Source organism: Gymnoscopelus microlampas, assembly GCF_963454915.1.
Source record: "Gymnoscopelus microlampas genome assembly, chromosome: 20".
Lineage (NCBI taxonomy): Eukaryota > Metazoa > Chordata > Actinopteri > Myctophiformes > Myctophidae > Gymnoscopelus > Gymnoscopelus microlampas.
The window spans coordinates 13,548,092-13,565,165 of NC_139957.1; the positions used below are offsets into that span (position 1 = coordinate 13,548,092).

General features: G+C 39.0%; 1 protein-coding gene across 5 annotated transcripts in view; it reads left to right on the top strand.

Moving 5' to 3' along the window:
* The window catches only part of klc1a (kinesin light chain 1a), a gene marked incomplete at its 3' end in the record, with an annotated part of 52,886 nt that extends 38,487 nt beyond the window's left edge, over positions 1-14,399 (top strand). For 2 of the 5 annotated variants that reach the window (XM_084045640.1, XM_084045641.1), the window contains exons 14-17: positions 5,693-5,823; positions 8,283-8,349; positions 9,700-11,677; positions 12,390-14,399. In XM_084045640.1, coding sequence (XP_083901766.1) covers positions 5,693-5,823; positions 8,283-8,349; positions 9,700-9,765 — 264 coding nt within the window. Of the gene's footprint in view, positions 1-1,544; positions 5,828-8,282; positions 8,350-9,699; positions 11,678-12,389 lie in introns of those variants that run through there. The other 3 variants (XM_084045642.1, XM_084045643.1, XM_084045644.1) reach the window with 3 other exon arrangements.
* Between the last annotated feature and the right edge of the window lie 2,675 nt (positions 14,400-17,074).

Below are 17,074 nucleotides of genomic sequence, written 5' to 3' on the forward strand. Positions count from 1 at the left end.
GGCCTTCTCCTGTCCAGAAACACCCCCTAGTGGTGAAGTGTAGTCATGAGTCCATTGTTTAGTTGATTTTTGCAGACTGACTGAAACATTACATTTTAGAATAGAAGCTTTATTATCAGCATTGGTGGAATGTGGTTTCGGCTTCACTGCTCAAGCAGACAAGATACAATAAATACACAGATACCACTTAACGGCATGGAACCAGACACCATATCCATATGTATTTTAATGTTACATTCAGTGCATGTGTACAGATCACATTATGAGGTGTTTATGGACTAAAATCCCACTCTTCTTATTTACCTTCTCCTGCCTCCGTTTGTGTTTTCCTGTCATCTGTTCAGTGTGATTTGGGTTTTTGGGAGCTTTCTAACTTGACTGAGTGAGACTCAAGGCCGACTGGACTGTAGAAATTGTCTGGTGGCCTCACACAGGAAATAGAACAAATATTATTTTTATTGGAACCAAAGTAGGCTAGAAGAGACAACCAGAGCCCGTTGGCTCTGCATTGAAGTACTATTGTTATGAGTCTCTTTCTGAGATCACTGAACTGTTTTTAGATGGATTACAGAATAAATCTGTTCCGAATGGGAGGTTTTTATGAACCGGCATTAAAACAGAGCGTCTTGTGGTGGTTTGGTGATGGTTTGATAAAAATCTGGAAAACAGGATATGTTATTTATCACGGTTCAGCCATGTGTTTAGTGCTTGTTCTTCAATGTAAATACATCCCATATGACATTGAAAAAAGGAGAACATTTGTGCCTTGAGATTAAAGAAAATGATCGACTACGTCCGCTACACTGATGCACAATACAATCCCCAGGGTAAATTTAACTTCACCACTTAAACCCTATAGACTTAGTTGACCCGAGTCCCCCATCAATCTATACTAGGCCTCCTGCCTTTTTTCCCTCTACACTGAATATCTTGTACAAACAAAAATAACCGATCTACAAGCTCACAACATGTCACATTGTGACATGTGAGCTTGTAGATGTGCTACTTTTGCTGAACGTTTGCCCCAGATTAGGGATGCTAGGTTCAGTGTGGGTAATAATGTGGATTTTACTGCAGTGTTGCTAAGTTTCTTTTCTTTTCACATGGTCCCTGCAGCCCTGCCTTAGTTTGCATTGACGTCACCCCCCGAGCCTCCATTCTCTTCATTCCATTGTGTTGATTATTGATGCTGTAGCTGTTTGTGATGTTGGAGAGACACTGTCTCTGAAACAGGAAAGATTGGCTTCACTGCTGTTCGCTTGAATGCCTTTTGACCACACTTCTCTTTTCTTCCCGTCTTCCCCTCTTCCCTACTGTGTTGTAACTTTCTCCTCTTCTCTTCCTCAATTCTTCCACCTTCTCCACCTGTGTCTGGCTGTCTTTTTATTCCTTCCTTTCCGTCTGTCTTTATCTTTGTTTCTCTTTGTTTTGAACTATTTGTCTTATTTTCTTTCTCTCTCTCACTCTTTCTCTCTCTCTCTCTCTCCTATTGTTCTCTCTCCCTCCTCCCTCCTTCCCTCCCTGTCTGTCTGTCTGACCAGCAGGCATAACTCCAGATGCCTTGTTGTGGTTCTAAATAAAAACTAGTCTTCTGCATGATGGACGACTCGCCTGGCCGCCTTGCCCCTGTCCTCAACTGCCCCCCCTCTCTCTTTCTCTCTCTCTCTCTTTCTCTCTCTACCTCCTCAAACTCTGGTGGAATTCTACGTGCCAGGCAACACTGGGTTGAACCTTCCTTCCTTAACCAAGGCCTCATACTACTGCAACCACAGCTTCTACTACTACTACTACTACTACTACTACTACTACGGTTACTACCACTATAGCTACCACCAGTCTACTGTCTGTACTGTAAATGGGGGTGGGGGCGCAGAGAGAAAGGGAGAGGACCTGTCTGTGTGTCAACCAAATATACCTGTTACTTCGCTCCCAGTGTTTCTAAGCACTGTATTCTGCTCTGTTGTGTATCTGCTGTATTTTGGGAATTAGGGGGGTTGGCTTATATGTCCTGAATCCAGACTTTTCCAACTTTGCCCGTGAATTATTTTCTTTCAACATGTCCTCCCTTTCTGTCTCTCTTGTTTGTTTAAACACTGTATGTATGTACAGTATGCTGTGATACTCTGCCCTCTTATCAGCTGTACTGGGACCAGGGGACATTGGCTTATGTGTGCGTGTCTCAGAACAAAGCTTAATGTTTTCTTACGCCTGATTTATACTTAATTGCACGGTGCAGCGTGACATGTTGTGAGCTTGTAGATCAGCTAGTTTCGTTGCGAGACACGATGTGCAACCAAGTATAAATCAGACGTTACATTTTCCTCTCCTACACTATCCTTCTACATTCTTCCTCACTTTATGGCTTTGTCTCCTTCTCTTTCTCTACATTCTGGGGGTGGAATCTATCTCTCCTGTTTAGTCAATACTGTGGCGTTTAATTAAACATATTAACAACAATTGCTAGGTATTGGTGACTCATAGGAGAGGGGGCAGGTGTGGAACGTTCTGTAAATAAACTTACTCATCTGCATGATGAGCACAGTTGGGTTGTCTTTGTTTAGAAACTAAGAAAAACTGTAAGAAAAAATGATTAATGTTGATTGTTGCAATGTCTTATGCTGTTGCAATATTTCATAAACAGAATCATATTTCTGACTACTTAAACAGTGTATGTATACTGTGGCTATGTGGATCTGTGAGCTGAATTTAGGGACACAATATTTTGCTTTGCTTAAACTGAACCAAGCAAACATTGGCTTCTCATTTACAGTCCTCAAACATCAATGATCTAACCCTTTACATTTTAAGCCTTGACAAAGAAATGATATGTCTATTTGGATCTTTATTAATGATATTTTAACAATCTGAAGACAAATTTAAATAATTTGGCAGCCTGATTTATGTCTATCAGTTTCACACAAACCTACAGTCTATGGAAATGAGACAACTGGCCAATACTGACTCCACTGCATAGAGCCTGGTCATCTCTTGTATATGAATGTATATAGACGTAATGTTGAGGGAAAGGTCATACGTGGAGCGATAAGCCTTGCCCTGTGCATATCTGTTGGGAATCTAAATGGCTTATACTCTTTCTCTCTTCATGGCTCCGTACTAATCGGCTTTGTGTCCTGTGCTGTGTGTGTGCGTGCATCTAACAGTTTTGTCTTTCTTAACTTCTAATAAAAACATAACTCTTTGCTCAGCCACATGCCAGCCTGTGTCCTCTTTATGTGTCGCTCCCTCTCTCTTTCTCTGTGTTCTTACCTTACGTCCTATCTGAACATTAGAGCCCGACCGATTCCCGATTTTTGGGTCCGATGCCGAGTCCTAGACCATCGATTACCCATGCTTAGACTTTGATATTTTGTCAAAAAGTTACATTTCCTAATTCATTTGGAAAACATTTGATTCGATTTAAAGTTTATATTTCAGAACGTATAACTTTTAAGCAAACAAGTAAATAAAATACATATAAAGTGACATTTATTTTATTTAACCACTGAAGCACCGAAGTCTGACATCACTGCCGCTATCCCTCAGTTATTCTTACTATTGGAATTCCCATAGGCAAGCAGATCAAAAATAAACAAATCACCCCGTCGATTTTACTCATATGGATATGAAGCATCAACTGACTGTGAAAAAGTACTAATTTATCCAAAGATTTTTTTAAAGATTTAAGATTTTTTAAGTTACATTTTTTCATATAACTCAATGTCATAAATGACACAGAGTCACATACCTGACAAAATCGTTGGGGTGGTTTGTTTATTTTTGGAACAGAGTTGACATTTGCCTATGGGAATACAAAAAAGAACTCTGACCCAGGAGTAGTGGGAGTGACGTCAGGACTTTGGTACTCCATTAAAAAATAGCCCATCTACAGGCTCACGGCACATTGTGAACTTGTAGAACAGCTATTTTTGAAAATTGTGAAAATGTTCATCCTATAATTACATGCCCAAAATGCGGCCACATAATTGCTGATATAGATGTTGTCGAAAAAGTCAAATAATGGTCAAAGCGGTATATCAGTCTGGCTCTACTGAACATGTTGTGTTGGTCAAAGAAGAGCAGATGGTCTTCAAGGTCAAGCCTAATTTATACTTCATAATAGGATGTGTCAATTGCTGAAAAGAACAGATTTTCAAGTGAAAATGTTTTAAATATTTTCTGTGAGTGACAGCAGTATGGCGAAGGATAAATTATGCTGTAGATTGATGTAGTTGATTGACATTGTCACACGTTTTTCTCCTATTCTTCAGAATTCTACGATGCCATATTTATAAAATAGCAGTATGACCCATGAAAGACATTTACACTACTAATAATAATATGGACCGATGAGTTTTAACAGCAAGGATAGTTGACTTTTTATGGCCTTTTTTCTTCACAAACTGTTTTCTAAATATCTGCCATGAGCTCGGAATTGTTTTAATAGTTGGGATCTTTCATGAAGATGAAGATTGACCTCAGATATAAACACCACCTTGTATGATGAAGCCTTCCGCAGTTATAAACTATAACTTTATAAACTATTTTGGATAGCAAACACCCACGGCTAGACCTTCTGTCAGAACATTCTGCTGTTACAGGAACCAGTGATTTTCTAACTTTTTAATTTCAAGGACCCCCAGTTTGATATGCATTAAGCCGCAGACCCCCATTTGATACTTTTTTCTTTTTAATCTCTGGGACCAATCTACACTGTCAAGTCCACAGTGTTACCTCTTTAATTTTGTTCCATTTGTACATTTTCCTTGGGTCCCTGGTCCCCACTTTAAGAACCAGTGACATAGAGTATGCTCAGAGCATACATTTCTTTGTGAACCACATTGATCTGAACTGTGGTTTTAATTTAATATATAATTGAGTATTATTATGACCACTGTTCCTTCCACTAGATGGAACTCTCCGGTCAACATGGAATCTGTGATCATTACTATTACCCCGATTTTATAGAAGACTTATTATATAAAATAGACTATTACTGTTAAGCCTTGACAGCATTATGGGTGCAATTTAATATTGTGTTATTTTGTATAAATGCAAAAACCTCATTCATGTGAACTATTCTAGAAGTATATTGATGTAAATTCAAGGTAGTTTAATGTGCAAATGACATATATGTGCATTCTAGCATTATGCATGCATATGAGAATGTGCACTCTTGAGTTCATATATGTTGAGTTTTTTTTTTACACGTTTGAGTGTGTGTATGCATTATGACTGTTTGTGCACTGTGTGTATGTGCGTGTGCGTGCAGATGCACATTCTACCATGAAAAAAGCAAGGTGGTGTTATCATTTCATCTGAAGTGTAAATGCTCCTAAGCTGTTCTCCACCTTTTCATGAACAATCTTTAATTCATTTGAACCCAAATGGCAATGATACTTAACACACCACCTTTGTATGTTATTCAGTGTATGGAGAACGTCTGTCTGTATTTGGGTGTGAGAGTATATTTGTGTGTATATTTGAGCATGTGTGGTGTTCGAGTGTATATGTACACTGTATTTGCGTTTGTGTGAGTACATAGATTATTTGTGTATATTTGAGGGTGTATGTGTATACATTGGTGTATATGTGGTGTGTGAGTATATTATTTGTGTACGTATATTTGAGCACGTGTTCCTATATCCTGTATTTAGGTGTGTGTTAGTATAACCTTGTGGCATCTCCCTATCAGGATGGCTCTGGCTCACTGAAGAGGAGTGGTTCGTTCAGTAAACTTCGCGCCTCCATCCGACGCAGTAGCGAGAAGCTGGTCCGCAAGCTGAAGGGAGGTTCCTCACGAGACAATGAGCCTAAGAACCCTGGGTAACTATCCCCTAGACACCTGACTGAACTCATACTATGCACTGGAGGCCCAAAAGGGGGTGAGGGGTACCTCTTCTTCTCCTCCTACCCACTGTGGTTGGTGTACTAACCCCCCAAAAAAGAGGGATGGCTCTACTTTGCTGGTGGTGAAGTGGTGTTACTCTGGAGCTCTGTTTTGCACATGAGATGAACAAGGGATCTGTAACGAGCACATATACAGTATATGGGCTGTTTTCCATTGCATTATTCTACAGAACTGTACCCATACTGGCACAACATGGTACATTTTTTTCTCCCCCATTTTGAATGGCTCAAAGTTGGGATGGGTAGCAGTGTATTTTGGCAATTTTCCATTACATAGAACCGGCTGGACTTGACTAGCTTCTTTTTTTACTGCAGATGGTCATTGGTAGCTAAGACTTTTTACTTTATTTTAAACTACAACAGTTTTAATAAGCCTGCATAATTAAGAATTTCACCTCAATTTGACCTTGTATCTGTGTTGACGATTGATTGATTGATTGATTGATTGATTGATTGATTGATTGATTGATTGATTGATTGATTGATTGGTCGGTCGGTCGGTCGGTTGGTTCACAGGGACATCCAACCCTCTGCGTACAACAGTACTAAACAATGCTAAAGTTAACTGCCAATGCTGTCTAGAAACGTTATCTAATTCACCTGTACAGTTAAACAAAAAAATGTTTCTGATAACATTTTCTCAGCCTCAGTTTGCTTGGAACTTTGACAGAGGTGATTCCAAAAAAGTACCAGATACTTTTGCCTAATGTAAATAGAAAAAGGCATGTTGAGTCAAATTGAGCCGGAACCATGCAGTGGGAAAGTGTCATTAACATATTGTGGTCAGTTTCATAAGGTGCTGGCAAATTATGAACCCGCAGAACCACCAAACCTGTTCAGTATTCCAATAGAAAACCAAAGGGTGCTAATTGTGTACCAAAGTACAGGTACAGGATGTTACAGATGCAATGGAAAACCTCAGTGAGACACAAATACTTATGTTCACTCACAAACACATGCTGTGGCTGGTGATGTGTTGAAGATGCATCAGTTACCAGAAACATTTTTACTAATGTCTGCTTGTGAAATGCCTTTCTGCTTTTTGGCCTGTGGAACCTTTTATTTTATGTTTGGTTTTAACCACTAATAGTGAAGCCTATTTATTACTTTTATGGCTTTCGACTATTTATTTCACTTGATTTTGGAATAAGGTTTATTTTTAACTTTCAAGTTTTATTATTTTCTATTTCTTTGTGAATTTTATTTGAGAAAAAAAGAATTGTCTGCATGGCTACTGTTTTTTTTATTTCAAACTCTATGCTGTGTTGGAGCTTTTATTTCTGAATAAAACTCTTAAGTGAACGTGTTCACTTGCATGCCTCATCTGTGTGCTCACTCATTACCCTCTTCTCTGCTGCTCGCCCTGTTGCTATTTTAAGATGATGTCAATGATGATGTCATTCTATCTTCATCATCATTCACAAGATACCGCTCTGTGGCTCAGAGAAGGATGATGTCATTAAAGATAATGTGTACTGTCAAAAAATATCCATCCCAATGAGCCAGAACAGTCTTCAGTGTGATGCTTTTCTTAAATCAAAGTGACGAAAAAAGAAAGGGAAAAGTCTGCCGCTGGAGTCAGATATTAACATTTTTCTATTCAGCACATTAGTTTTACATTCCTTGAATATTGTTTTGAAACAAGTCGATCAATCTGCTTCAGCTGAAGATGTTGATCCTTGTCTACGAATACTATTTTAACAAACTAGAACTTACAACAGCTGCATTGAAATCAACAGACTTGATTTTCATTCAACCACCCCTGAAGTTTTTACTTGTTTTAAGAAAACATAAGAAATCATACTGAATGATTAAATGACTTTTAGGGATGGATATTTTTGTGTGCTTCGCCAAGTTGATGTTTCAGTTACTGGTATGAGTTTGTTTGCGATTAATCCAGCCTATGCCTCATAATGGATGCAAAACTATGGTAAACTATAAGTCTGTTTACCAGTTTATAATCCATTCTGTATCTCACTAGCAATTGGAGATACTGATAAAATAGGTTTGGGCTGAGCTTGGAAATACAAAAGGGGAACCACTTACAATGGGTGGGTGAGTGTTTCCTATTCAACCAGGATATATATAAGGATAGTTACAAAGCATGTTTAACTATTCTACATAGATAACGGTGCTACCTGGTGGCGGTCAAAAATAACCCACAGTGTATGTGAATTTCATTTACAGTCATTAACGAACACACATTCTATAACTCTTGAACTAAAACATAAACACCCCATCTTTATACCTGACCTGTGAACCCTCACATATGACCTTTCACCTCGGACCACATGACCCTTCAACCATCACCTCTGACCCCTTCCCCCTCACCCCGGTCCTTACTGACATCTTGCATGTGACTGTTCTGGGTGCAGCATGAAGCGGGCCAGGTCACTGGGGGTTCTAAACATGGCGGACAAGGCTGCAGGGGACCAATACCAAGTAAGGAGTCCAACTGTCAGAATATCTTTACAAGACCTGGGTCAAATATTAGACGTTAATTAACCACATGAACCCATAGCTCCGCAATAGGCTCTGTGCATGACTGTAGTCCCAGGTTTCCAGAAGGTGGCATACCCGTTTCCGTTTCCGGTTCAGTGTGTCAAAGTGGCTTGGCAGCTAATTTGAACCAGAAACAAATATGACACTTTAATGTGTGCTACTTTTTTTTTTTTAAGATTTTTTTTGGGGGCTTTTTATAGCTTTATTTGGAGAGGGACAGTGAAAGTAGGCTGACAGGAAACGGGGAGAGAGATGCGGGAAGACACGCAGCAAAGGTCGTCGGGAACGGGACGCGAACCCGCGACACGCTGTCAGTTAAGGGATTTCAACTGAGGGTGCCTGGACCGCGACGCCACGGCCCAGGCCATTTAATGTGTGCTTCTGTTCAAATCTGTTGCTGAGCCAATCAAATGAATCTATGGGAAAATGATATGCCACCTCCTGGAAACCCGGGAATACAGTTATGAATAGAGCCGATTGAATTTATAGCTAGAAGGCTCATCATTGCCACTATAATGTGTTGGTGGAAGGTGGGTGGGCTTGCCATAGAGTACTAGAGAGTTAGGACAATCAGAAACAATTTAATGTATTTTAATTTGATTTGATGGGGTTAGCCCAATTTAGCACTTTGGTAAACCCCGCCCATCTCCATTCACAGGCTGTCATTTTTTTTTTAAAGTATAAAAAATTGTTTGACCCAAGTCTGTCTTATACCATATGTATACTATGTCCCCTCTCACTTCTTTCTTTTGTCATTCTATTTTGTTTTTCTTTCTTTGGAGTCATTACCTTTTGTCCTTGTGTTTAGGGTTGTTCAAGCAGCCATTTAAAACCTTACTAATGACACAAAGTGATAACATCACTCAGTGTGGCTCACAGACTAACGTGTTTTCCATTGTTTGAACTAATCAACACCGTAATATCTAGTGTTGAATGAGGGATTTTAAATGCAAAGGAATTATGGACAATCATATGAGTGTTTTGGGCATATTCTTTCCTTAGAGGAAACCCACCATTAGAGACAGAATTCAGAATACAATAACTAAATGCATAAAGCTGTGTGTACATGGTGTAGTTTTGTTTTAATTGTGTTATATTTGCTGTCTGTCCCTGTATTGTGGATGTGATTAGCTGTCATTTATGGACCTTTTGCAGCTGCCCACAAATGATTTCCATATTTCATTCTGTGGTGTATGTTTATTTTCATGTAGCCTACCTGTACAGTATACTATTCATATGCACTGACAATTCTGAAGGTTATACTGTATTTTCTCATTCATATTATTCCAGGAACGAAATAATCGTCTGAGAATGAGTCGCGACCTGAGTGCCAGTCATACTGACCTGGCGCATTGAAGGTTTTGACCTGAAACCTGCGGAGGGCCGAGAGGTCGTCTGCTAGTTGACAGGGATAATGGCATCATCTGTCCGGGCTTCTGATCCTGTCGTCGTCTCTACCATGTACAGAGCTGATATTTGTGAATGATTCACCACCCTTCACCTACACAACCACACCTAAACCATTCAATACCAACTGCGCACTGTACAGCACGTAGAGATTTAATGATTTTATTGCACTTTTAAAAGGCATACTTTTTGCTGGTTCTCATTGGGGGTGTTCTATTGTGCCGTTTTATATTTTCTCCATCCCTCACTTTTTAAAATCACTCTAAAGTGGAACACGAGAGCTTATAATATAAAAAAGAGAGTAGAATAAGTCTATTTCGTATGTGCATGCACTGTATATGTGAGTGTAATATTGTAGGCCATGTGAGTCTATTGTGTTTAAGTGCAGTTATTAGACCTTTGCCCATGTTGACCTTTGTTGATTAGACTGATGTTATGTCACTTGAATGAAGTAGGTGGGAGTTAGAATTCCATCCTATCCTATCTTGCTTTCCTTTACGTTCAGAATTTGTCTCATGTGTTCATTGAAGAGCTAGGTTTTGATGTATGATGTTTACATTTGGGTTTTTAAATTATGTTGTTTTGCTTTTCTTTCGCTGCTCCCAGGATCTTTTGTATTTTGCCATCAAAGGCCTTGAAAAGGTAGTTCTGTTTCCCTAAAAAATATAGATATACTTATCCTTATGAAGTAATGTGGCAAAGTCATTACATTGACATGTGAAGTCAACTGCCACTTTGTCAGCATTGGCACCATGGCTCTAGCCAGTGAGGCAATTTCTTTGACACTGAGTGCAAAGCTCAGTCTATATTCAACAAAACTGCTATTACAATCAATTGCTGTTTACCTTAATCATAGGACAAAAACTTACAACGCTGTTTGCCATTTACTTGTTGTATATTGCATGACAAGACTACACTTTGATAAGTAAAGTCACTATGCTTTCAATTATGAATACTTTTAGAGTAGAGAACTATTTAAGACCATTTTCCACAGACATTTAAAACTCAGGTCTATAATGGGATTCCATAGAGTATATGCTTTAACCAAAATAAGATGATACTTTGAGAAGTTTATCATAATTTTGATGAATGCCTTAGACTCAGAGAATGCCTTCAGTCAGACCAAAATGTTGCCTAGTTTAAAACTAGAATTTGGTTTTAATGACGGGTGTTTCCACAATCCCAGGAAATATCTTGGGAAACATTGTAGAACTGAAAATATTTATTTGATCATACTTGGTGCAGAGCTGACTGAACTAATAGCTGGTGAACTAATGCCAGCCTTCCTGTGTACATGCCATCCTAATTTGAGGTTAATTTGTCCAGTTTAATTCCAAATCAAGATATCAACCATTTGAAATATACTATATGATATTTACTCTTTCAGCATGGCATTTGACGTTGAAGTAAAACGTGCTATTGAATCTTACAGGTTGATAGCTCTCTTACACAACAGACATATTATAGACATAATCTGTACAGAAGTGTTGGACGGTAAGATTATAATGATGTTTGGATATGGATATATAACTTCTTAAAATGAAACCCTCCATTTTCTGACAAAATATCTGCCAGTGATAGATGATTAAGTACAGTACCTAACTGCAACACCACTAAATGAAGTTAGTGTGAATGTTGATTGACTGAGTAGAGCATCCTGTTAGCTTTGGGTGTAGTGTCACTTAAAATGTATTTGATTTTGTTTATTTTTAATTTAATGAAGGTTTGCCAAGCAAGTATGCTCTTCCTCAGCAAAACCCTGTTTTACAGTATACATTCGTACAATTACAGTACACACATATTGCAAGTGGGAACAGGATGCTGCCCATTATAACCACAGTCTTCTACTGTTGGTCCCATTGTCCAGGGGCCAACACTGATATTTTCACAAATTGGTACCACCTAAGGTGACCGTAAAGTTTTTGTATTTTTGTCTTCCTACATGTCTCTAGTTTATATTTTGGCATGATAACCCTTCCAATCTTGTAGCTTAATGGCAGTTATCACTACCTACTGGCTAATGTATCCGGTAGGAGACACAAAGTAGAATCTTTGTGTCTCCTACACCCGGGCATCAAATTATTGCGACAAAAAACAAAATATATCCATGTATTCAAGGCTTCATGGGGTGTGCAATTGATAACTTCTCAGATTTTTGGTGTTTGCAAAAAGACTGCTTTCCATAAGCTTGTAAAAGTTGACCCTCCTTCGGTCTAGGGTGGTCATAGCTGAATGGGTAGAGAGTCCCCCTGGGAAACTTAAAGGAGGAGTTCACCCAAAAAATGATTTATTTTCTATCAATTGCACACCCTATGAAGCCTTGAATACATGGATATTTTTTGTTTTTTGTCGCAATAATTTGATGCCCGGGTGTAGGAGACACAAAGATTCTACTTTGTGTCTCCTACCGGATACATTAGCCAGTAGGTAGTGATAACTGCCATTAAGCTACAAGATTGGAAGGGTTATCATACCAAAATATAAACTAGAGACATGTAGGAAGACAAAAATACAAAAACTTTACGGTCACCTTAGGTGGTACCAAAATATGGCCTGGCCCCTGGACTACCAAGCAGCTTCACCGAAGCAGTTGAAATGAGAATGAGAATCCATTGGACCCCATCCCTCACTAGTCACATAGATCAGGGCACTGGCAACTGTAAGAAACAAGATGAACAACAATCCATGAGGGATTTGCACTGGAAATGCTCAAAGAATTCTGTATTTACTTTAATTTTTATATTGACTACTCAAAAACTGATATGACTAATGCAAATAACTGCATTGTTTTATTTTGAATACGTAGCTCAGTCGTAGTTGAATGGACAGTTTTGTTATATTTTTTGGCAAGGGCTTACATTCAAATTATATGCAGCGTGCAATAAGCTTTTGCCTGATATTACCCTATGTTGCAAAAACCCTTAATATGTATTAGTTGAAGTTGTAAATTTGATAAACGTAAGCAAATGTAATCTTAGCATACGGTCCCCTGTACATAGCCGTTATGTTCTTAGTGATGATTTCAATGTCTCTGCTCGATGCTCTGTGTATTTGTACTGTTTGTCATTATAGGTCAAAGTTGAGAATGTTGAAAGATCTCATTTGACTGTTGATCAGTCTTTTAGTCAACCTGCTCTTTTTCACATTTTTGTCTTACTGTAATGCTTAATTTATACACCGTCATATGATGAAGTATAAATCAGGCTTAATGCTCCACAATGTAATGCATAGGATGGAAAACTAACGATTTGTCCACTGGCCACATTCACCAGTCACTTTCTAACGGGTCAATGTTTTATTAAACTTAAGATACACCTGTAATAACCTCCTGTTACAACACTCATTCTTCATCATGTGAGCACCTTGCTGACTTCATCCACTGTGTTTTCGAGTAGACCAGTAGTGTCTCCAAAAGATGGCTACTTTGAATTGTAAGCAAACTTGTTAATACAAGTCAAAAAACCTAACAGAATGTGGCCAGTGGCTGATGTTAATTTCTCACCCTAGAAATGAGGCACATAAATAAAGGTAGTCTAACATTGGATTACTAAGGGATACTTTGCAGACATCCATTTTAACCACTTAAACCCTATATACTTTGTTGACCAAGGTCCCCCAGGGGTCTAAGGTCACTAAATATCCTTTCCAAAAATAGCTAATCTACAAGCTTGCAACATGTTGCAAGCTTGTAGAACTGCTATCTTCTGCTAATGTTGGCCCCAGAATACGGACGCTAGGGTTAATGTGGTTAATTACCAGCCTGATATTCTTAATCACAGGAAGGAAAAGAAATCGACTGGAAATATTGTCTTGATAACCTGTTGGAGATCTGGTTTTAACATAAATGCTATTTTTGAGTGATAACTATGAAGTGAATGTAAATGTATTGATGAAGCACAGACAGAATTTGTATCTTAGTACACTTTATTCCCTGATCCTATAGGGCTGGAGAGAAGATGGAATTTCTATAATCATGTAAATGCAACACTTTCACTGCTCATCCAGTTTAAGTAAAATGAGCTGTTTCTCCCTGCCTGTGGGTGGCATGGGCTAGTGGTGAGGGGATTCTTTTTCCTTCTTGTTTTGTTAACAAGATGTACTTTCTTTTAGGGAAATGTTGAACTGAATCACATTACCTACCCAACTGGTAGCACAAATACCACCACCACTGCCAACAAAACATGGTTAAATTGAAACACAAATGGTCTATGACAACTCTATGAATTACAGTTCCCTTTTTATGTACATGAAGTGAAAGATAATTAAACAATAACAAATCATATTATGCTAGAAAGGAAGTATTTCTGACTTTCTTCTCTGCAGTGTTTGCAGTGCTTTGTTTTCAGCAGGTGGAACCAAATCCAACAGTATTTCACCAGTAGATATCTAGGTGAATGGTAGGACTGTTGCAAGCAGACAAGCAATGTCAAATTTTGCTATTGTCTATTCACAACAGTTATGGATAAAATGGGGCTGCCGTCCAAATACCCCCCCTCTCTCCCGAACTGCAGTGATGGTTGTCCAGCAAAAATCTTTGTATGGTGTAAATGTATTTGAAGAATAAAGTGCTCACTGTGTTAGTACATGCTGTGCTCTATCAATATTGTTCCCATGTTTTTTTGTTTGTTTGTTTGTTTGATGAGTGATGACTGGAAGCAAGCATAGGCAAGCATAGCCTACACAGCAAAGTCCTTAGTGTTATTTCAACTTTGAGATAAATCGAACACCCTGCAGTGTACACACAAGGGCGAGCTTAGGGTGGTGTTAGGACAAGCTACTACTACTGTACTGTATGTGACAGTGAGTCATGCACATTTAGCGCCCTCTGGTGTACAGTCAGTAGTACCCAGGATGGTTTTGATATGGTTCAGATGGTTCATACACATTTAATTGGAGTTATAATGTTTATCTGCTATTTTGTATGTTCTTCCTCAAATCAGAACTGGAAGGTCAATAGGTTTGGATTTTCCAATACAGACGCCATCATTTGCTATTTCATGGGAAGTGTGCATGTTGTCAATGTGAGTTTGATAAAAAACACTACTATAACCTGTGTTACCACGCTTTCCATAGTAGCCTACATGTGGGCAGTGGTGGAAAGTAACTAAATACATTTACTCAAGTACTGTACTTAAGTACAATTTTAGTTGAGAATTTCTAATTTTCAGTACTTTTACTTCTCCTTCATTACATCTCAGAGGCAAATGTTAGACTTTATAATGCGGCGCATTGTGAGCTTGTAGATCTGCTGTTTTCAAAATATTTCATAGATTTGAAAACTTGTGAAATGAGACATTCTGCATAATGAGTACTTTTACTTTTTATTTTTATTATCCCTCAATTTTGTAACCCTTTTTTTCACCCGGTGCCAATTTGACAAAGTGATCCTGGGCACTACACTCCCCCCACCAGCCTAGGGAGCCCAGGGCCGAGCTCATGCCTCCTTCAATGCATGAGAGCTTCTTGTCACCTGACAGGGGAGAGTTTCCCTGGCCTAGTTGGACGTAGCGCGTGGAAGGAACATTATTCCAACCAGTTCCCTTCCCCTCCATCAGGCACCCCGGCTGACCAGGGGGAGGCAGTATAGTGACCAGGATTACTGCATGTTTTTGTGAGGGTATTATTGACTACCCTAGGAGACACGGGGAGAACATGCAAACTCCACACAGAGAGGCCCTTTCACCAGCCCCACCTAGGGTATGGGCGCTGATGAAGTACTTTTACTTTTGATACTTTAAGTACATTTTGATACCAATACTTTTGTGATTACATTTTTAATTCCAGACTTAAACTAAACTAAAGTATTTCTACATTGCAGTATTGATACTTTTACTTAAGTAAAACATTTTGAATACTTTTTCCACCACTTCTTTCCATATAGTGGGACCGAATCATTGGACAGAATAACTAAGGACGACCATCTATAGTTGCACCTGAGCAGCTGAGAAGAAGGAGTTCTATCTCAAAGGCTCCTCTGGGTTGTACTTGACTGGGTAGTTGAAATTTTTTTCTGTTGCTTTATACATAATCTAGGCCAAGTGGTTCTCAGCCTGTGGGTCGGGACCCCTAGAGGTGTCCCCACATGTTTTTTGGGAGGGCCCCAGATGACAATAAAGTGACAATGTGTCAAATAATATAAAGTTGTGAAAATAGCTGATCTACAAGCCTACAACGCCTTGCAACACAGGGCGCAGTGAGCTTGTAGATCAGCTATGTTCACATTAGTTATCTGTGGAACAGAGTCAGACATAATGTAACGCCTCAACTCCTACAATTCCACATGCTTGTCAGGGTGTGGGGTCCCCAGATCAAATATGATTATTTTGGGGGGTCGCAACCTGAAAAGGTTGAGAACCACTGATCTAGGCAGTGGTATAGTAAAAAAAAAGCATGGGTTCCCGACGCTAGTGTAAGAGTATAAGATAATATATGGGTTAATATTCATTATGTATGCACATTCATCCACTTAGTAGTGTCTCTTTAAGAGCCTGTGAGGCGCTCTGATCAAGCCAATGAACCAATTGGCCAATGATGTTTCTCAATTAATAGACTGCACTCTGAAGACAAACCCAGCCCAGGTGATGTGATTCAGCTAATCACGTGCTGCAGAGAAAAAAATGTTCAGGATGGAACAGGAGAAGGAAGCCAAAACAAACATTTTGACAAACAGAGAAAACTTTAAGGAACAACTTTAATGAATGTGAACAGATTCTTTTACTTTTAAGATAAAAGAATCCTTGTGACCAGGCCTGGAATTTCTTCATTTTAGGGGCATGGCCACTTGGCCTTTGGTGTTGTCCATTTTTGAGGGCACAAAGGCCAAATGCCAGGGCAGGAAGGCCATCAAATAAAAAAAGATTTTAGTCCATTGAAATAATTAATTTAATTTAAGGGTTAAGGATGATTTTAAATTTAATATGGAGCCTATCTGCAGTGAAATTATGGTATTTACAATCTGATCCATGCTCAGCCCTGCACCAATCAAAGTTACTGGATTGGTTTAAATATGGGGAGAGGCCAGTTAAGAATTCAGAATCTCACCAAAAGGTGTCTACATGACAAGAAAGAGACAATGGTGTCTACATATTAACAAGAAAGAGACAGAGGAGAAAGTGGTACAGTCAGCTGTGGCATTAAGGCCACTTGTGGCCTCAGGGCATTTGAGGGGCACAAGGCCAAACTGAGGGGCAACGACGGCCATAGCCTTCGTGCCTTCCCTGAAATTCCTGTCCTGTTATGAATACATTTTTGGTGTTTT